We start from the raw sequence: 23,375 nt of genomic DNA, 5'->3' as shown, positions 1-23,375 counted from the left end.
GCTCTGTGCTGACAGCTCAGAGCGTGGAGCCTGCTTCAGATTCTGTGTCTCCCTCTCTCTGCCCCTCCCTGGCTCGTACTCTCTTTCTCTCTCTCAAAAATAAACATTTAAAAAATGAGGATATTAAATAAAAATTTCTATTCTATATAAAGCATTCATATGATTTTAACTGTATTAGTATGTGAAATTAAAAATGTTACCTTGCTCGGCCCTGTGAAAGTAGCCTAAGGCCTGTTAAAAACACAACCCAAACATAATGAAAAGGGTTATAACAAAATCAATATTAAAAAAAACTTTTGTTCAAAAGTCAGGAAGTAAATTAAGATATCTTAAAGTCCAATTCATTGACAGAGTTAACACAGCAAAATTGAACATATTATTAAATCATCGGAGCACAGATTACGGTATATGGACCACTTCAAGTAATAACTTGATTGCTGTTCAGAACTTGTACCAACCAAGCATCAAGTGCAGAGAGAAAGAACATCATCATATGCAACAGAGCTATTCTGATCTTTCTCTTCTTAAATCATAATAGTCACTACTAGTAAAAACTTGATAAAATCAAAAGCTAAATTTACTCAGTGGTATATAGGTTGTACCAATAAATTTTTAAAACTCCTTTATTACTGAAATTCCAACATAAAATGCTATTGTGAATCTGAAACTCTTAGTTCTTTTTGTTCCACTTCGACTGTTTTTATAATGTATTAACTGATTTCTTAGAAACATAACTAACATGTTATAGTAGAGCTGACAGTATTTTCTTAGAATATATTCTTTTTAATAGCAGTATTTCCCCACTGTGTTCTAATTTTTCAACTAAATATTTTTACATCAAATTCTACAATATTATTTCCCAGAAGAAAAACATAGCTCCTTGTTATGGTATAGGTATTATGGAAGCTTTTTCAATGGCCTTATCTCCTTACTCTGAAAATTTTAGTGATGTTAACTCAAAATATTTGCCCAGAAATCCCTTTCAAATTTTATTTTTAACAAGGAAGCAAAAGGCCTTGAAAATATAAGAGTATGAACCTTTCAACCCCACTTTTTAAAAAAAGTTACAATTACTCTTTATCTATACAAATACACACTTTCTTCTCTAGGTAAATTGTAGTGTGTAGAACACGTACCTAAAACATGCTGAACAGCAGCTGTTGAATTTCTTGTTCTATTTTATGACTTTTATATGGTATATAGGTTTCAAATAGAAAATGATAAATTTTAGCCATGAGCTATTATAGCTAACAACATACCAGAGTCATCAGCCACTCACCTAAAGAAAAAAAACCACTCACCAGTCATAGATTATAAGTATTAAGCCTTTGTGATAAGATAGTTGCATTGGATGGTTAGAAACGTGCTCAAATGCCTCACTGATCAGAGCTCCAGATATGGACACTGTAGAATGGCACTGCAGTTAGGAAACCAGTACTAACTTAATAAAGGACAGCACACTACCTCCTCATAGGTGGAACTAGGAGGAGTTGCAAACAGCATTTTAGCAATTCTTCTTTGATACCAAGGCATTTCAGCAAATGTATAACACCTATAGAGAAATAAAATAACATCTATATATCTGTAATTCACCTTTTTTTTTCTCTTAAGAAAACTAAGCGTCTTTACATATAAAACGTATCTTCTGTTGTACGTTTAAACAATTTGTACTTTACATAATAATATCCAGTAGGTTAATATGCCTACTAAATTACCCAGAGACTGGTTTATATTGATCCATCAATTAAGGTATATTTTGTGATTAATATAAATAGTTGGCGATAGTACTAGTAATGATAACAGCATATATCATTCATCACTAAGTGCTCACTTTGTTTCAGGTGCTAGGTGATTATCTCTCATCCACTCCTTACAAGGACTAAATGAGTTTGGATCATTACCCCTATTTTTTGCATTAGAAAGACTAACTCAGAGAAGTTTTTAAAAAATTGACAAAACCATGGGGTGACTGGGTGGCTCAGTGGCTCAGGTCATGATCTTGCAGTACGTGGGTTTGAGCCCCACATTGGACTCTGTGCTGATGGCTTAGAGCCTGGAGTCAGGTTCAGATTCTCTGTCTCCCTTTCTCTCTGCCCCTCCCCTGCTCACGATCTGTCTCCCTCAAAAATAAACATTAAAAAAATTTTTAAGTAAAATGACAAAACCAAACATGATATGCATAAATAACAATGACAAAACACAACTTAAGCCTACCTATTTGAAAGAGTGAAGCAAATGATTAACATCCAAAGATCTTGACAAATTTCTGATAGAAGTAGGGGAAAAAGTGCTAGATCTCTGACTATGGTCTGAATTCCTTGAGGTAGACTTGTATCTCATTCATGTTTACTCCCTAGCATCTGACTTAGTGACTGTCTCTCCATTATCATTAGTCCTCAGAAAGCGTTTTGTTAGTTTAATATGGCCCTGAAGGATACTTAACTCTTTAAGAGTCTGATACAAGGTTTTTTACACCAAAAAGAAGACAATAAAATATTCAGATCTGCAGACTACACCCAAAGAAAACATGGCAAACCTGTCTCAAGAAAGGATAAATATCTTTCTTTTAGAAAGATACTAAAAGTCAAAATTATATTGCTGTTCAGATGAATCAGACTGTATTTTATACACTTTGAAGATGCAAAGACTCTCTTAGAGCATCAAACTGTATTGCTACATAATTAGATGAATCCAATTTCATTGGATAAAAATAATCTTTCCCAACAAACGGAATTTCAAAGTCTAGCAAGAAGTTTTAACGCCTTTTTCATCTTAGTATTTACTTCTAAGTGATCTGAACAACAATGGTTAACACAATTACAATCAAATTTAGTATTTTCTAACAATACATAAAGCTGCTAGTTAATATAATGAACTAAATACTCATGAATGTCAAATACTTTTAAATATTTTACATCTTGTTTCATATACTACAAAATAAGATCATACTAAGTATGACTGAAATATTTACTTAAGAAATTTTCTTACCAAATACCCATAAGGTGAATGGAGGTAGCATCTTTTGGGTTCAGTTCAATTGCTTTCTAACAAGAAAGGAGAAGGTCAATCATATCTGTGTTCTAAACACAAATAATGCTTGTGTTTCAGCAAGCATAAAGCCATGATGTAAAAGTTTTTTGGCAACCCCGCATTTCAATCCTTCTAGGATAATGAATATCAGCTTTTTCCCTCTTGATTCTTTAATTTGGTTAATAAATTCATTTCAATACACTGTTAATGACTTGTATTAAAGGTTCTGTTTTATAAAGTTTGGCAATAAATCCTGATAGGATTTATCAATATGAGAAAAAACATGAAATCTGTAAATCAATCTCATTTTGAAAACTATAGTTCTCAACGTTTCTTCTAGATAAGAAAAGGAAGTTATTTTTGGCAAGTTCTATATGAATATTGCATTAAATAGCATTATTTACTAAAATAAGAAAAAAGTTACATAATAATTTTACAAAGTCTCTTCTTGTATTTAGAATTTATTCAACCTCCCCATTTATCCTTAACAAAGGAAAAATGCTATTTAGTCACAGAATTTATTAGTAAAACAATTATATGCAATGTAAAATACATTGATAAAGTCTCCCTAATTTCTATTTACTATGTGAAAGTCCTATGTGAATTAATGTAAAGCATAAACTACAGATTAACTTTAACCCAACTATTCCTTTTTTCAATTACTTTGTTGAACCCACTAAGAATATCTCAGATTAATGTTAATCCTATTAAAAATAAAAGACCCTTGTTAAAAAATTGAGACCTTCTATTTTATGCTTTTCAGTAAACCCACATTTTCACTTTCAGTTAGTAATTATGAGATACGCATTTTAAAATATTTGTAACTGGTTATCAATGTGAGCTCTGAAGCCAAGACTGACAGAATTTAAATCACAGCTCAGTGACTTCTACCTTTTTGACCTTGGCAAGTTCTCTCTTCTTGCCAAGGCCTGAGTTTGCTGTTTTATAGAATTGAGAGAATAATATACCTACTTTATAGTGTTGTGGTAAAAAATTAAATGAGCAAGTAATAGGAGGTACTTAACACAGTAATATCTTCTATCACCAACATCATTATTAATTTTACTTGTCAAAAGTATCAATTTACTACTGACATTGATTAATGGAAGCAGAAGTAATACCTAGAATAAGGCTGAGTAGGACTTAGAAATCTTGCTTCAATAATATGGGTAAGAATCAGCACTGACCTTATTTTACTTTTCCACTAAATATAGTCATATGATTTATAGCAAAATATGTTTTAAAGTATACACAACTTAGGGGCACCTGGATGGCTCAGTCAGTTAAGTGTCCAACTTTGTATCAGGTCGTGATCTCACAGTTCATGGGTTCGAGCCCTGAGTTAGGCTCTGTGCTGACAGCTTAGAGCCTGGAGCCTGCTTCAGATTCTGTGTCTCACTCTGTCCCTCCCCTGCTCATGCCCTCTCTCACTCTCTCTCAAAATAAATAAATTAAAAAAGAAAAGTATACACAACTTATACACTAACCATCCTTTCCTAACTGGAGTTCCACTAGAAAATTAAGCCCTACAAAAAATTATATGAATAACTTTCTCCAATCTACCAAGAATGGTATAGAGCTAGTACCATTCTAGATGCAAGGGAGAAAAGTTAACTCGTAACATACAATGGATGCCTAGGGGAATTTAATTTTCTTACAGGAGGAGTTGAGAGGGACTACTCTCAAGTAAACCCTTTCTTTTATAATTCTTCCTGCCATTAGTTGAAGTGTTTTTAAAAAACCATCCAAAGATAGGAGTGCCTGGTTGGCTCAGTCGGTGGAGCATGCAACTCTTGATCTTGGGGGCTGTGAGTTCAAGCCTCATGTTGGGTGTAGAGATTGCTTAAAATAAAATCTTTAAAACAACAACAATCCAAAGACAGTAATTCCTTATGGGTTTGGATATAATAATGGAATTAGAAATAATAGTATAAATGATCTTTTTAGTATGTAAATACTAAACATTATTATTGTTTAAATATACTTAGACACACATGAAACTTGCAATGCATCATTTTTAAAAAATATAGCCTTTTCTGTTTCCATTAATACAATTTCCTGCAATTTTTAATTTTTCACATTGAATTTATTTGTCACATATTTCTACATCATATAGCACAGAATAATTTAGGCAATTTTTTTTAATGCCACTGAGCAAACTATGGCATTTCACCGAATCTAAGATACTGTGAAAGTTACAATATGTCATTATTATATGTACCACTAAAAAGAAAAAAGCACTGCCAATTATAGGATACCACTGATTATATAATATAATCTGATTTTAAAGTTCTTAAAATGTGAAAAATGTTGCATATTATTAAATGGAAATATATATATATATGCATACACACACATACACGTGTGTGTGTGTGTGTGTGTGTGTGTGTGTATATATACACACTATTGATGTCTGAATAAAAAACTAGGACTCCTGACTCCTAGCTTTTCTACTGCCCATTATATAAACTGTGAATTGAGACTATAACTATAAAATTCAGAAAGGCTAGTAAAGAGCTTATCTAACATTCTCCCCATGTATGTTTCCGTCATATTCTCTTCCTTTGAATTTTTACAATGGTCTAAAATATCACAAGAGAAATAAATATGTTGGGTTTTTAGTGTCAGTTTTTTGGGAGTTTTTTGTTTAGTTTTGCTTAGGACAATGAAGTAGTGTTTATGCGCATCATAAAAAATACAAACTCCTAGAAAACATCTGACACCTAACAAAGAGCTTACTATAAAATAACTGGAAATATTAAAATACAAAATACCCACACAGAGATAATACTGTTAACAGTACTATTACTATTGGATTTGTCAACTGTGTTAGATTGTTAGACTAGACCACACCTCTGGGTATTCAGGACCTTATATAGCACCCTCTCACAAACTCTTGCCTTGGCCACATGACTTGTTTAGGTCCACAGGACTTTACTAAGTGTGATACAAAACAGAAGCCTGATAAAAGTTTCCACACTGGAATTTTACCTTGGAATGCTCATTCTTGGAAGCCAGCTACCATGCTATAAAGAAACTTGGGCTAGACTACTAAATAATATAAAGAAAAGCGGAGAGAAACAGTCACTTGACAGGATATCGTGCACATTCCCGTCCCAGCTGAAGACAGAGGTGAACACAGCTATCTAAATGATCTCAGTTACACCAAACAGATCAAAGCACCACTACAGAGTAAACCCACAAAATTTTGAGAAATAAGCTGTCACTGCTTTAGGTCTCTAAATTTTAGATGGTTTGCTATACAGTAATAAATAAGTGAAACAGAAATCTATTAAAAAAAGTAATGACTTTTAAAATTCATCAGTACCTCAAAATGCTCCTTGATAATGTAAGCATTTGCAATTTTAGCCTTGATGCCTTCATAATCTCCAACATCACTAATACAGATTGCATACCACTAAAAATAGAAAGAAAAAAACATATAAGAATAATAATACCCCACTAATACTCCACTCAATACAAGGTAAAACTGAATATTTATTCCTCAATAGTCATTCTCATTCAACAAAAACTTAGCATAAAAACTGAATAAAATATACTGTCATATACAAAGTAAAGTAGACATGGCCCTTAAGGAACTCAAGGACAGGACGTGTTCTATAGTTCTCTATTGAGAATTATAATACAAGGTAAAGAATACAGACTCTCTAAGGAAGTTATCAACACAATGAGGAGACAATGATTCATGTTTATAACCAGAGTATAAATTTTTAAAAATTTGCAATTGAATAACTATCATTTTATTTTCTCATCCTCTTTTCTACAAGCTGCTTCTTCTCCCACATCTGCACGGTTCTAGTAATAAGAGCCACATCTGTCAATTGTGATGTTGTCCCCATAGCCACAGATGGGATAACAGACCCAAACTGAGACAATCTGAGTTTTGTCCCTAAGGACTAAATACCTAATATCCAAGCTTCATAAATTCAAGTGCTGTAGAAAGTCACAAGATGTAGAATGAGAAAAAGAGTCTGCAGAGAAAAAGATGTGCAGGAAAAAGCAAAGAGATAATATAAACCTCAGAGCAATCAAACCAGGTTTTCCTGAACCAAAAACACCCTGCCTTTGGGTTTTATTAGAAACAGTAGTTTCTAATAAACCGCCCCTCCATTTTTATTTGAGCTTATTTCTGTGGGGTTTTAAGAATTATAACCACAAAGATTTTAACTAAAACAAACTTCTGTTTAAATCTATTTTCTGCCAAAATCTTGGTAAGTTTATTGAAACTTAAAAAGTATAACTTAAAACATAACATAATTTGTGCACGTGTGCACACACACACACACACACACACACACACACCCCTCTATAGGCTATGCTCACTTAATCTCCACTGAGAGTTACCCAGCTGCCTAAATCCAGGGGACTAGATGGTTACACAGGGTTTCAAATTTGCTGTTCTGATCTTCTCCCACATATCAGAACTCTGGATAAAAACACCTTCTCTTATGTATCTCACCATCTTCTATATGCAAAACAAACATAAGCTTATGGATGAATCCTAAACATTCTTCCCTGATTAGACTGGCAGTATTTTGAGATTTTTGACAGATGTTAAAGATATATTACAATAATAGCACAAAGAGCAGTTATTAACATATGAAGTGCTATATCACTTGATGTGGACTGTAAGTTAAAGATGTATGCTGTAAACCTTAAAGCAACCGCTAAACAACATGACACAGAGTTATAGCCATTAAGTCAATGAAATAAATAAAATGGAATCCAAAAAATCATCAATAAAAAAGGCAGAAAAAGAAGATGAACAGATGGAACAAATAGATAGGAAATTTAAACCCCAAAATATCATTAATCACATTAAATGTAAATGGTCCAAAACCCCAAATGAAAAGCAGACTGCCAAACTGGATTAAAATTAACAAAAACTAAGAGTGACGTAAGTGAAAAAGACAAAGTAAAGAACTCTGAATTCTGCTTCTCCATAAAAGCACTGAAAAAAAAAATGAGCAACAACTATCAAAATCAACTTATTTTTGGAACTCTGCAATTAACCTAAGGCTTGAGGTGACCTGGGAACGCTTATTCAAAGTATCAGATTATTCCTAATGAGAATAGTGAATTCTGTGCTGTTTTATCATCCCACACTCCCAATCTCAGCAAGAGCTATAAAACAGCACCCACCCCCCCATCCCCCGCCATTCCTAATACCTGAGGGTACAGAACAGATCTCACTCATGGAGAATTGTAATCTTTGTTCTGACTTGTTTGGTGGCTCCTTGGAAGACTGGCCTTGTACATATTTCACCTAACTTGAAAAGGCCCTAGTGATAAAACTGTCTCTGGGGTGCCAGGGTGGGGGGGCATTTACTGAAAACATTTATAAACTAATATCTTAGATTGCTGTTGTCTCCAGCAAATAAACTAATGAAAAGCTTGGGAGGAAAGGCTAGGTAAAGAGATGTCCCTAAGGGTGCTGGAAAGGTTCAATAAAGAAAAGCCAAAAGATGGGGCACCTGGGTGGCTCAGTCGGTTAAGCATCCGACTTTGGCTCAGGTCATGATCTCGCAGTCTTTGAGTTCAAGCCCGCGTCAAGCTCTGTGCTGACACCTCAGAGCCTGGAGCCTGCTTCAGATTCTGTGTCTCCCTCTCTCTCTGCCCCTTCCCCGCTCATGCTTTGTCTGTCAAAAATAAATAAACATTAAAAAAAAATAATAAATAAATAAATAAATAAGAAAACCCAAAAGAATATTTCATGACATACGAAAATTATATTGAATTCAAATTTCAGTGCTCACAAATAAAGCTTTACTAGAACACAGTCACACTCACCACTTATGAATTGACTGGCTTTGCTCAACAATGGCAGGGTTGAATTGTGATAAGAGATCATATGTAATATTTTAACTGATTCTTACTGCTGCTCCATACACTGTAAATCACAGTGATAGTATTATAACCTGAAAGCATTTGGAGTGCCACGCATACTCCATACCATGACACTTTATTACCAATGCATAGGTCAAAGGAAGATAAAATGGACTTCAAATGTCATGCTTTGAAAGCATCGTGAAATGTGAATTATTTTGTTATTGAATTAAATGGCAAAGCATTTTGCTAATTATGCAATAACACCATAGCCAAAAACAAAAACAAAAAGCTTAGGAAAGATCTGAGAAGGCCCTGAGCTTAAGGCTCTTCACAAATTGAAAGTGAAAGCCAAGGCACAGTTTAAAACTGCCCAGCTAAGGGCTAATGGTATGTCCCAACACATACAGAGAGCCCCATGACCAAGAATGGAAAACATTTTGGCTCCAAACATTTTATAAAATGTATGCCCAATCATTTGGTGACCACTAAACTAAGAGAGGAGAGACTTCTTTGGCCACGTATAACAAAGAACACAGACTTTACAGAATCTGGTCAAGAAGTTACAAGAAAAACAACACAAGCACCTGGCTGGTTCAATCGGTAGAGCATGCAACCCTTGATCTTAGGGTTGTTTGAGCCCCATGTTGCGTGTAGAGATTACTTAAAACAAAATCTTAGAAAAAAGAAAAAAACAACACATACTAAAAGCAGCAACAACAAATTCTGGGAAAGGAGAGAACCTGATTTCCAGATTTACCGTATTATAATAGTTAACATGTCCAGTTTTTAACAAAAAAATTACAGGGCATGCAAAACATAAGAATATATAACCCACATACAGGAGGAAAAAAATCAAAGGAAGCTATGCCTGAAGAAGCCCAGATGTCGGGCTTCCTAGACTTTATGTATGTTCAACAAGGAAATTATGTCTGAAGAACTAAAGTATACTAAGAACAATGTCTCATTAAATAGAGAATTATCAATAAAGAGGCAGAGATTATAAAATGGAACCAAACATATACTTTGAAGGTGGGAAGTACACTAAATGGAATAAAAAATTCACAACATTGAATTAAGGGCTCAACAGTGGATGTGGACAGAAGAAAGAATTCGCTAATTTGAAGGTATCAGGTCACTTAAGATTACACTCTATGAGAAACAGAAAGTAAAAAGAAAGAAGAAAAATGAACACAGACTCAGAGGCCTGTGAGACACCCACATGTCTACCAAAATACACATAAGAGGAGTCCCAGTAGGAGAGAAGAAGAGAGAAAGGGAGTAGCATGAATACTTAAAAACATAAATGCCAAAGACTTCTCTACTTTGATGAAAACAAAGAACCCCAAATAAGATAAATTTAAGAGATCCACAACCAGAAACAGCAGAATCAAACTGTCAAAGATAAAAAAACAAAGAGATGATCTTGAAAATAGGAGAGAAATGACTTGTCATGTACAAAGGGTCCTCAATAAGATTAACAGCCAAATCAGAAACCATGGACACCTGCTTTAGTCTGCTTGTCCTGCTAGAACAAAACACTAGAGTGGTCAGCTAAAATAACAGAAATGTTATTACTCATCATTTCTGGAGACTGGGAAGTCCAAGATCAAAATGCTAGCTGACTGTGTCAGAATAAGGGGATGGGAGCAGAGATATATAAGAGCAAAGTTGGTATACTACTGAAATTAAGTTGACATCCAATATGAACTTGGTAATTACAAATTATGATGGTAATGATATTACTCAGGATAACCATTAAGAGTATAACTCAAAATATACAGTATAAGAAATAAAAGAATGAAAATGGCAAAACAAAATAAATCTATGGAATACTAAATAAAGGACACTAATGGAGGACTTAAAAGATCGAAAACAAATACCAAAATTGCAAAAGAACTTCTTATTGTCAATTACACTTTAAATGTGAATGGGTTAAACTCTCCAATTAAAAGACAAAGATTAGCAGCAGAATGTATTAAAACACATGATTCAACTATATACTGTCTACAATTTAGATTCAGATGTATATATGTATTCAATATACATATATACATATATATTATATATATTATATACATATATATATAATATATATGTATTCAAATGTATATACATTTAAAGTAAAACACAGGTAAGTTTTAGGGCACCTGGGTGGCTCAGTCACTTAAGCACCTGACTTTGGCTCAGGTCATGATAGTCTGTGGGTTTGAGCCCTGCATTGGGTTCTATGCTGCAGCTCAGAGCCTGCTTCAGATTCTGTGTTTCCCTCTCTTTCTACCCCTCCCCAGCTTGTGTTCTCTCTCCCTCTTTCCAAAATAAATGAACAGTAAAAACAATAAACAAAAAACAGGGAAGTTTAGCACATAAACCGTACTCACAAGAAAGCTGAAGTGATATACTAATTAGAATTAGATAATGATCTAATATCAGACAAAACAGACTTTAGGAACCAAACTGTTACATGAGAGACAAAGAAAAACAGTATCAAGAACATATAACAATTATAAACAAATATATGTAGAAAGAGACAATTCAACTGTAATAGTTGGGGACTTCAATACTCCACTTCCAAGACTGGATAGAACTAGTCAAAAATTATCAAATTAGTTCTAGGAAAAAATCATCAAACAGAAGACTCAAACAATACTATATACTAATTAGACCTAGCTAGCATACATGTACAGAACACTCTACCCAACACCGTATTCTTCTCAATTCACATGGAATATTTTTCAGGATAGACAAGATACTAGGCCATAAAAAAGCCTCAAATTTTAAAAGACAGAAACCAAAGTATGTTCTCTGACCACAGTAAAATGAAAATGGAAATTAATAAAAGAAGGAAATTTGGATGATTCACAATTATGTGGAAATTAAAAAAACACATTCCTAAATAACACATTCAAATAAGAAATCACAAGAAAAAATTTTAAATTCCCTAAGAACAAAAACAACACAACATAACAAAATTTGTGGGATTTAGCAAAATTGTATTCAGAGGGAAACTTATAGCTGTAAATGGTTACCTTAAAGAAAGATATCAAGATGTGGCTGGGTGTCTCAGTTGGTTAAGCATCCCACTCTTGATTTTGGCTCAGGTCATGATCCTGTAGTTTGTGGGTTTGGGAGCCTGCCTGGGATTCTTTCTCTCCCTGTCTTATACCCCTCCCCTGCTCAATCTCACATGCTCTCTCTCAAAATAAACAAACTTAAGAAAAAAAATAAAAAATATATATTTCAAGAAATCAAGTCAATAATCTAACCTTATACCTTAAGAAACTAGAAAAAGAAGGGGCACCTGGATGGCTCAGTCAGTTGAATTCCCAACTCTTGATTTTGGCTCAAGTCATGATCACAGGATCATGGGCATGAGCCCCATGTCCGGCTCCGCACTTAGCACGGTGCCTGCTTAAGATTCTCTCTCTCTCTTCCCCTGCTCCCCTCCCCTGCTCACACACTCTCTCTCTAAAATTAAAAAAAAAAAAAAAACAAAAACCTAGAAAAAGAAGAGCAAATTAACCTAAAGTAAACAGAAGGAAGGGAATAATAAAGATTAGAGTGGAGATAAATAAAATAAAGAATAGGAAAAATGGAGAAGAGCAGCAAAACCAAGTTAATTTTCTGAAAAGATCAACAAAATTTATAAACCTTTAACTAGACATAATAAGAGAACAAAAGTTAAATTACTAAAATCAGCAGTCAAAGAGGGCATACATTACTACTCACCTCAGTAATAAATCTAGGAATAAAAAAGATTATAAAGGAATAGTAGCAACAATCATATGGCAACAGATTAAGTGACCTAGAAAACCTGCAAAATTCCTAGAAACAACAATCCAACTGATGTAAGAATAAGCAAAAAATCCGAATAAATGAATAATAAGTAATAATAAAGAGTTAGTAATCAAAAGAACTTCCAACAAAGCGAAGGCCAGGACCAGATGGCTTCACTAGTAAATTCTACCAAATGTTTAAAAAGAATTAACACCAAGCTTCTATCAATTCTTCCAAAAAAAAAAAAAACAAAACCCAGAAAAAGTGAACATGCCTCTAAGTATTCTATGACACCAGTGTTACTTTGATATCAAAACCATCACAAAACATCACAACAAAAGAAACCTAATATAGTTGCAAAAACTGTCAGTAAAATACTAGCAAACCAAATTCAGTAGATCATTAAAAAAATCATTCACCACGATCAAGTGGGATTTATCCCTGGGATGCAAAAACAATTCAACATACACAAATCAATCAAAGTGATGTATCACATTAACAGAAAGAAAAGAATCATATTTTGAATTTTTTTTTTTCAACGTTTATTTATTTTTGGGACAGAGAGAGACAGAGCATGAACAGGGGAGGGGCAGAGAGAGAGGGAGACACAGAATCGGAAACAGGCACCAGGCTCTGAGCCATCAGCCCAGAGCCTGACGTGGGGCTCGAACTCACGGACCGCGAGATCGTGACCTGGCTGAAGTCGGACGCTTAACCGACTGCGCCACCCAGGCGCCCCAAGAATCATATTTTAATACATGCAGAAAAAGAATCTGACAAAATTCAACATCCCTTCATGATAAAAAAAAAAAAAACTCCTAACAAGTTGAATTAGACATAGAAGGAACATATCTCAACATAATAAAGACCATACGTGATAAACCACAGCTAACATCATACTCAATGATGAAAGGCTTAAGATGTCCTCTAAGATCAAGAATAAGACAAGGGTACCCACTTTTACCACTCTTATTCAACACAGTAATTGAAGTCCTACCCAGAGCAATCAGGCAAGAAAAAGAAATAAAAGGTATCAGAATTGGAAAGGAAGAAGTAGAATGTCTCTATTCATACATGACATGATTCTATATATAGAAAGTTGTAAAGATGCAACCAAATTCAAACAAAAATCTGTTTAATCAACAAATTCAGTAAAGTTGCAAGATATAAAATTAACATGTAAATATCAGTAGCATTTCTATATGCTAGCAACAAATTTTCTGACAAAGAAATAGATCCCATTTACAAGAGCCTCAAAAACAACCAAATAGGATAAATGTGTATAAGAAGGCCAAAGATTTCTACTCTGAAAACTGCAAGACAGTGATGAAAGAAAACAAAGAAGATACAAATAAATTGAAAGGTAATCACTATTTGTGCCCTGGAAGTATTAATATTGTTGAAATGTCAATACCACCAAAATCTGTGTATAGATTCAACACAATCTTCATCAAGATACCAATGGCATTTTTTTACAGATGTAGAAAACAACATACCTAAAATTTATAGGGAACCACAAAGACCCTGAATAGCCAAAGAAATCCTGAGAAAGGAGAACAAGTATAAAGCTATAGGCATTAAAAGAGCATGGCACTGCATAAAAACAAACAAATGAGACAGAACTGAGAACTCAGAAATAAACCCAAGACTATACAGTCAACTAATATCTGACAAGGGAGCCCCGAATATTCAATTGAGAAGGACAGACTACAAAAATGGCACTAGGGTTACTGGATATTCACATGTATAAGGAATAAACGTTACACCACTCACAAAAATTAACTCAAAATAAGTTAAAGGCTTAAATGTAAAACCTGAAACTATGCAACTCCTAAAGAAAACAGGAATAAAGCCTCTTAACATGGGTCTTAGTAACGATTTTTTGGATATGACACCTAAAGCACAGGCAATGAAATAAAAAATAAACAAGTGGGACTACATCAAACTAAAAAGCTTCAGCACAGGAAAATAAACCATCAACAAAATGAAAAGTGTACCTAATGGGAGAAAATATTTGCAACTGATCTATGTAATAAGGGGTTAATATCTGAATTATAATTCATACAATTACATACAATTTAACAGCAGAAGAAAAATCAGTGCAATTAAAAAGTGGGCAGAGGACCTGAATAGACATTTCTTCAAAGATGATATATTGAGGTGCCTGGGTGGCTCAGTGGGTTGAGCATCCGACTTCAGCTCAGGTCATGATCTCACAGTTTGTGGGTTCGGGCCCTGTGTCGGGCTCTGTGCTGACAGCTTGCTCAGAGCCTGGAGCCTGCTTCAGATTCTGTGTTTCCTTCTCTCTCTGCCCCTCCCCTGCTCACACTCTGTTTCTGTCTCTCAAAAATAAATAAATGTAAAAAAAAAAATTAAAAAAAAATTCAAAGATGATATATGAAAGACCAACAGGTGCATGAAAAGATGCTCAACATCACTAGTCATTAAAGAAATGCAAATTAAAATAGCAATGAGGCATCACCTCAAATCTGTTAGAATGGCCATCATCAAAAAGAGATAGAGGCACTTGGGTGGCTCAGATGGTTGAGCATTCTACTCTTGATTTCGGCTCAGGTCATGATCTCACAGTCATGGGATTGAGCCCCACGGAGCCTGCTTGGTATTCTCTCTCTCTCTGACCCTCTCTCTCTCACATGTGCACTCTCCCTCTCTCTAAAAATAAACTTAAAAAAAAAAAAGGAAATAAATGCTGGCATGGATGTGGAGAAAAGGGAACCCTTATGCACTGTTGGTGGGATTTTAAATTGTTACAGCCCCTATGGAAAACAGTATGGAAGATCCTCAAAAACAAATTAAAAATAGAATTGCCATATGATCCATCATTTCTACTTGGGAATTTATCCCCCCAAAATGAAATTACCTATTTGAAAAGATATCTGTACCTCTATGTTCATAGTAGCGTTTACAATAGCCAAGACATGGAAACAACCTAAGTACAGATCCAATAGAAGATGAATAAAGCAGTTGTGTGTGTGTATGTGTGTGTGTGTGTGTGTGTGTGTGTACACATACACAATGAAATATTATTCAGGTATAAAAAAAAGGAAATTCTGCCATTTGCAACAACATAGATAGACTCTGAAGGCATTATGCTAAGTGAAATAAAAGTACTGTATGATTTCACTTATATGTGGAATCTTAAAAAACAAACAAAAAAAAGGCATAAGACTTGTGGCTACCAGAGGCGGAAGGTAGGAGGAAGGGGAATTGAAGGAAGATGGTCAAAATGTATCAACTTCTAGTTATAAAATAAATAAGTACAGCTGAAAAACACAAATTTAAACTGTGTGGATCCACTTATGCATGGATTTCTCTTGAGAAAATACAGTGTGAATTTATTTTCCTTATGATTTTTTTTTAGTAATACTTTCTTTTCTGTAATTTACTTTATAGGAGAATACAGTATATAAGACCTATAACATACAAAATAATGTATTGATTATTTACGTTATCATTAAGGCTTCCAGTCAACAGGTTATTAGAAGTTAAGTTTTTGGAACGTCAAAAGTTTTATGTGGATTTTCAACTGCATAGGGATTAGCATCCCTTGTTGTTCAAGGGTGAACTATATTAGGGATGTAATGTACAACATGAAGACTATAGCTAAACTTGATGTATCATATATAGAGAAGTTGGTAAGAGAGTAAACCCTAAGAGTTCTCATCACAAGGAAAAAATACTTTTCTTTTTTTCTTCTCTTTCCTTTTTACTGCATCTATATTAGAAGATGGATTATCAGCTGAACCGACTGTAGTAATCACTTCACAGTATATGCAAATCAAACCACCATGCTGTAGACCTTAAACTTACACAGTGATGTATGTCAATTCTTCCTCAATAAAACCAGAGAAAAAGAAAAAAGAAAACTAAAGACTAGTGTCTCTTATGATATAAAATTCCTCAACAAAATAATGGCAAGCTGAATTCAGCAGCCTATTAAAAGAATTACACAACATGACCAAGTGAGATTTATCCCAAAATACAAGGTTAATTCACCATACAAAAATCAATTGAGGGAAGATACCACATTAACAGAATGAAGGGGGAAGAAACCAACATGATGATCTCAACAGACACAGAAAAAAGCATCTGACAAATTCCAACACCCTTTCATGATAAAAACACTCCACAAACTAGTTGCTGGAAGGAAACATTCTCAATCTGATTAGGAGCATTTATGGAAAGCCCACAGTTAACGTCACAGTTAGTGGTGAAAGCCTAGCAGCTTTCCTCCTACAATCAGGAACAAGACAAAGATATCCGCTTTTGTCACTTCTCATCATTGTACTGGAAGTTCTGGCCAGGAAAACAAAGCAAGATTAAGAAATAAAAGGTGTCCAGGGCGCCTGGGTGGCACAGTCAGTTAAGCATCTGACTTCAGCTCGGGTCATGATCTTGTGGTTTGGGGGTTCGAGCCCCGCATCAGGCTCTGTGCTGACAGCTCAGAGCCTGGAGCCTGCTTCGGATTCTGTGTCTCCCTCTCCTTCTGCCCCTCCCCTCCTCACACTCTGACTCTGTCTTGCAATAGTAAATAAACGTTAAAAAAAAAAATATATATATATATAAAAATAAAAGGTGTCCAAATTGTAAAGAAAAAACTAAAACTATGCACAGATAGTTTATTTATATATGACATGGTCATATATAGAAAAATCTTAGGGGTGAGGGAGAGGGGAAAATGGGTGATGGGCATTGTAAGGGCACTTGTTGGGATGAGCACTGCATGTTGTATATAAGCAATGGATCACAGGAATCTACCCCCAAAACCAAAAGCATACAGTACACACTGTATGTTAGCCAACTGGACCATAAATTCTATTAAAAAAAATAATAAAATTATTTTTATTGATCACAAACTGAATTAATATTTTGGTTTTATTGGATTAAATTATTAAAATTTATTTTTCCTCACTTTCACTTTTTAAAAAGAAAAAAAAAGAAAAACCCTAAATAGGGGAACCTGGGTGGCTAAGTTAGTTGAGTGTCCAACTCTTGATTTTGGTTCAGGTCATGACCCCATGATCATGGGATGGAGCCCCCTATCAGGCTCCCTGCTGTGCGTGGAGCCTACTTAAGATTCTCTCTTTCCCCCTCTGTCCTCTTGTCCACTCACCTACTCGCTAAAAGAAAAAAAAGAAAAAATAAAACCCTAAATAATCTACAAAAAAACTAGTAGATAAAACCAATAAATGAGTTTAGCAAAGCTATAGTATATAAGATCAAATGTCAGTTGCACTCCTATACACTAGCAATGAACAATCTGAAAATGAAATTAAGAATTCCAATAGCATTAAAAAGAATAAAATACTTAAAGAATAAATCTAACCAAAGAAGTACAAGGCTTGCACAATGAAAATTACAAAACACTGTTGGAAAAAAAAAAAGGATCTAAATAAATGGAAAGACAACACTTGTCTGTGGATTGGAAGATACAATGCTGTCAAAATGGCAAACTACTCCCCAAACTACTCTACAGACTCCATGAAATCCCTATCAAAAACCCAACTGGCTCCTTTGCAGAAATTTATAAGCTGATCCTAAAATATGTATGAAAATTGAAGAAACTCAGAATTCTCAAAATCATCTTAAAAAAGAACAGAGGACTCACAGTTACTTATTTCAAAACTTTTCACAAAGCTGTAGTAATGAAGACATCGTGATACTGGCACAAAGACCAACAGGTTTACATGTAGACTGATGAAAGAGAATTGAGAATTCAAAAATAAACTCATACATTTATGTTCAACTGATTCTCATCAAGGATGAAAATGGAGAAAAAAGAGTCAACAAATGGTGCTGGGACAACTGGAAATTTACATGGAAAAGAATGGATTTGAACTCCTACCTCACCATGTGTAAAGGTTAACTTTTTAGGATCAAAGACTAAATGTAAAGGCTAAAAGATATAAAACTCTTAGAAACAAATAGGTGAAAATCTGTGTAATTTTGGACTGGACAAGAGTTTAGATATGACACCAAAAGCACAAGCAATCAAAGAAAACTGGACTTCTTCAAAATTAAAAACTTATGCATCAAAGAACATCATCAAGAAAGTAAAAAGACAATTCACATAATGGGAGAAAATACTTGCACATTATATATATAACCAGAGACTAATATTCAGAAAACACTCTTAAAACTAAATAAAGGGGACCCTGGGTGTCTCAGTTGTGAGTGTCCAACTTCGTCTCAGGTCATGATTTCATGGTTCGTGAGTTTGAGCCCCACATCAGGCTCGCTGCTGTCAGTGCAGAGCGTGCTTTGGATCCTCTGTCCCCCTCTCTCTTTGCCCCTCTCCACTTGTGCTCTCTCTCTCTCAAAAATAAACAAACAAACAAAACCCTCAACAATAAAAAGACAAACCCAGCTTAAAAATGGGCAAAGAATTTGAATAGATATTTCTCCAAAGAAGATATACAAATGTCAAATAAGCACATGAAAAGATGCTCAACATCATTACTCATTAGAAAATGCAAATCAAAACCATAAGAAACCACTTCACACCCAGTAATTGTTAATTTTTTTTAATGGATAATTACAAGAGTTAGCAAGGTTGTGAAGCAACTGGAACCCTCTCATACATTGCTGTCAGTAATGTAAAATAGTACAGCTACTTTGAAGAACAATTTGACAGTTCCTCAAAAAGAATTACATAGAATTACATATGACCCAGCAAGTCCATTCCTAGATACTCAAAAGAATTGTAAACAGGTATTTAAACAAATATTTGTACATGACTGTTGATAGTTATACTATAAACAATATCCAAAAATGTGGAAATAATCCAAATGTCCATCAACTAATCAATAGGTAAACAAAATGTGGTATATACCCATACAATGGAATATTATTCATCCATAAAAAGGAATAAAGTACTGATACATGTTACAATGTGGATGGGCCTCAAAAACATGATAAGTGAAAGATGTCAGACACAAACGATCCCATTCTGTATGACTCCACTTCTAGGAAATATCCTGAGTAGGTAAAGCCATAGCGACAGAAAGCAGATTAGTGCTTGTCAAGGGCTGGGAATAAGAGTAAATAGAAAGTGACTACTTAATGGGTACAGGGTTTCCTTCCAGGGTGATACAAGTGTTCTGGAACTACATAGAGGTAATGGTTACACCACATTGTAAATGTATTAAATGTCACTATATTGGGCACTTTAAAATGGTTAATTTTATGTTGTGTGAAGTTACCTCAATAAGAAAAAAAAGAAGTGAAAGCAGACGTTCACACAAAAACTTGTACACAATTGTTTACAGTGCTATTATTCATAATAGCAAAAAAGTAGAAACAACCTAAATGTTCACTAGTTGATGGATAAACAAAACTGGTATACCCAAACAATGAAGTATTAGTCATAAAAAAATGAAGTACTGTCACATACTCAGTATGGATAAACCTTGAAAATATTATGCTAAGGGAAAGAAGCGAAACACACAAAGGACACATATTATATGATTCCATTTATATAAAATGTCTAGAACAGGCAAATTCACTGAGACAGAAACTAGATTAGTGCTTGGCAGGGGACAGAAAGTGGAGAATTGGGATTAACTGGTAATAAATATAAGATTTGTTTTGGGAGTAACAAAAATATTCTGGAATTAGACAGTGATGATGACTGCACAACACAGTGAAAATGTTAAAAATCTACTGCAGTGTACGTTATTACAATGATGAATTTTATATGATGCAAAATACAGAAGTAAAAATCAAAGACTTACCACCTGTTTACAAGTATATGTTAAATATAAGGACACAATCAGTTAAAAGTAAAAGGACAGAAAAGGATGTAACATGCTACAAATTCTTTCATTAATCAAAAGAAAATAAGAGTTGCTATGTTAATATCAAAGTAGACTATAAAACCAAAAGAAAAAGAAAAAAACAAACAAAAAAAACCCAAGAGTTATTTCAAAGATAAAGGGGATCATTTTATAATGATAAAGAGGTCAATGCATCAAGAAAATATAATCAATCCTAAATGTTTATATTCCTAATAACAGCACTTTAAAATACATGCTGCAAAAATTAATAAATTGCAAAAAGGGGTACCTGGGTGGCTCAGTCAGTTGAGGGTCCTTGATTTCAGCTCAGGTCATGATCCCAGGGTTATGGGATCAAGCCAAGCATCAGGCTGTGTGCTGACCATGGAGCCTGCTTAGGATTCTCTCTGTCTCTCTCTCTTTCTCTCCCTGCCTCTCTTCCCCTGTTAATGCTCTCTCTCTCTAAAAAAATTTTTTAAATTAAAAACAAAAACAAAAACAAAAACGCAATACCTATCAAATTAACCAGGATTCTTCACAGAGCTAGAACAAAAAATCCTAAAATTTATATGGAACCAGAAAAGACACCGATAAGCCAAAGCAATCTTGAAAAAGAAAACCAAAGCAGAAGGCATCACAATCCTGGACTTCAAGATGTATTACAAAGCTGTAATCATCAAGACAGTATGGTACTGGCACAAAAACAGACACTCATATCAATGGAACAGAATAGAGAACCCAGATGGACCCACAAACATATGGCCAACTAATCTTGACAAAGCAGGAAAGACTATCCAATGGAATAAAGACAGTCTCTTCAGCAAGTGGTGCTGGGAAAAATGGACAGCGATATGCAGAGAAATGAACTTGGACCACTTTCTTACACCATACACAAAAATAAACTCAAAATCGATGAAAGACCTAAATGTAAGACAGAAAGCTATCAGAATCCTTGAGGAGAAAGGCAAAAACCTCTTTGATCTTGGCCACGGCAACTTCTTAACATCTCCAGAGGCAAGGAAAACAAAAGCAAAAATGAACTACTGGGACCTCATCAAAATAAAAAGCCTTCTGCACAGTGAAGGAAACAATCAGCAAAACTAAAAGGCAACCAACAGAATAGAAGATAGTTGCAAACAACATATCAGATAAAGAGTTAGTATCCAAAATCTATAAAGAACTTATCAAACTAAACACCCAAAAAACAAATAATCCAGTGAAGAAATGGGCAAAAGACATGAATAGATACTTCTCCAAAGAAGACATCCAGATGGCCAACTGACACATGAAAAAATGCTCAACATCACTCATTATCAGGGAAATACAAATCAAAACCACAATGAGATACCACCTCACACCTGTCAGAATGGCTAACATTAACAACTCAGGCACAACAGATGTTGGCAAGGATACGGAGAAAGAGGATCTCTCTTGCACTGCTGGTGGGAATGCAAACTGATGCAGCCACTCTGGAAAACACGATGGAGGTTCCTCAAAAAATTACAAATAGAACTACCCTACAACCCAGCAATTGCACTGCTAGGTATTTATCCAAGGGATACAGTTATACTGTTTTGAGTGGGCACATGCACCCCAATGTTTATAGCAGCACTATCAACAATAACCAAAGTATGGAAAGAGCCCAAATGTCCATCAATGGAGGAATGGATAAAGAAGCTGTGGTCTATATACACAATGGAGTATTACTCAGCAATCAAAAAGAATGAAATCTGGCCATTTGCAACTATGTGGATGGAACTAGAAGGTATTATGCTAAGTGAAATTAGTCAAAGGAAGACAAATATCATATGACTTCACTCAGATGAGGACTTTAAGACACAGAACAGATGAACACAAGGGAAGGGAAGCAAAAGTAATATAAACACAGGGAGGGGGACAAAATATAAGAGACTCTTAAATATGGAGAACAAACAGAAGGTTACTGGAGGGGTTGCGGGAGGGTGGATGGGCTAAATGGGTAAGGAGCATTAAGGAATCTACTCCTGAAATCATTGTTGCACTATATGCTAACTAACTTGGATGTAAATTTTAAAAAGTAAAATAAAATACAAGAGAAAAGAAAGAAAAAAATTTAAAAATACTGCAAAGAAACAAACCTACAACTATACTTGGACATTTCAACATCCTTCTCTCAATAATTTATACAGCAAGCAGACGGAGTATCATTAAGGATACAGAAGACTCAAACAGCACTATGAACCAACGTGACCTGAATGACATTTATAAAATACTCCCAACAAGAAACTGAATAAGCATTCTTTTCATGTGCACAAAGAAAATTTACAAAGGTGGACCATATTCTGGGTTATAAAACAAATCTCAACAAACTTAAAGAATCCTTATTTTTTATTTTTAATATAAACCAGTATTAATCAGGGAGGGGGTGCTGAGGGAGACTGGCCTCTAACAAGGGAGCATTTAGAAATGGTGGAGATGGAATTTGGCTGTCACAATGACTTTGGGGGTCTGCTGAGGATAGTCCAACATGATAACATGATGTCCTAATCAAAAGACAAATAATGTCCCCATGTCTCCCTACAGTGTCCATTGAAAAACATTATTCTAAACCAATTAGGAAATTCAGAAAGTAGCAGAGTTACATGTGAAAGTTACACTAGGTCTCAGCTGTCCAGCCACTCTACTCTCACCTCTACATAAAACAGAAATATAATGTGAGGAAAATGAGTAAACAATTGTCAAGTGCTTATACTACTAGGAATAAAGGTATAGGTAATTCATGAAACTATTAACTGTTTAAAAATAAGCATACACAGGGGTGCCTGGGTGGCTCAGTCGGTTAAGCGTCCGACTTTGGCTCAGGTCATGATCTCGCAGTTTGTGGGTTCGAGCCCCGCGTCGGGCTCTGTGCTGCTAGCTCAGAGCCGGAGCCTGCTTCAGACTCTG

The 23,375-nt window shown here is 34.8% G+C and overlaps 1 protein-coding gene across 2 annotated transcripts in view; it reads right to left on the bottom strand.

The window, feature by feature from the left end:
- The window catches only part of RMDN1 (regulator of microtubule dynamics 1), a 54,142-nt gene that overhangs the window by 2,146 nt on the left and 28,621 nt on the right, over positions 1 to 23,375 (bottom strand). The window contains exons 5-8 of one of the 2 annotated variants that reach the window (XR_008292648.1): positions 6,359 to 6,448; positions 2,989 to 3,044; positions 1,302 to 1,552; positions 201 to 231 (exon numbers count right to left, since the gene is read on the bottom strand). Coding sequence is in view for 1 of the 2 variants with exons in the window: in XM_015074738.3 (XP_014930224.1) it covers positions 201 to 231; positions 1,465 to 1,552; positions 2,989 to 3,044; positions 6,359 to 6,448 (265 nt within the window). In the remaining variant the exon portion in view is untranslated. The remainder of the gene's footprint in view (positions 1 to 200; positions 232 to 1,301; positions 1,553 to 2,988; positions 3,045 to 6,358; positions 6,449 to 23,375) is intronic. The other variant, XM_015074738.3, reaches the window with a different exon arrangement.

Source organism: Acinonyx jubatus, chromosome F2 (genome assembly GCF_027475565.1).
Source record: "Acinonyx jubatus isolate Ajub_Pintada_27869175 chromosome F2, VMU_Ajub_asm_v1.0, whole genome shotgun sequence".
Classification (NCBI taxonomy): Eukaryota; Metazoa; Chordata; class Mammalia; order Carnivora; family Felidae; genus Acinonyx; species Acinonyx jubatus.
Note: the sequence above shows the minus strand (reverse complement) of the source record. Positions and strands in the feature narration are given on the sequence as shown.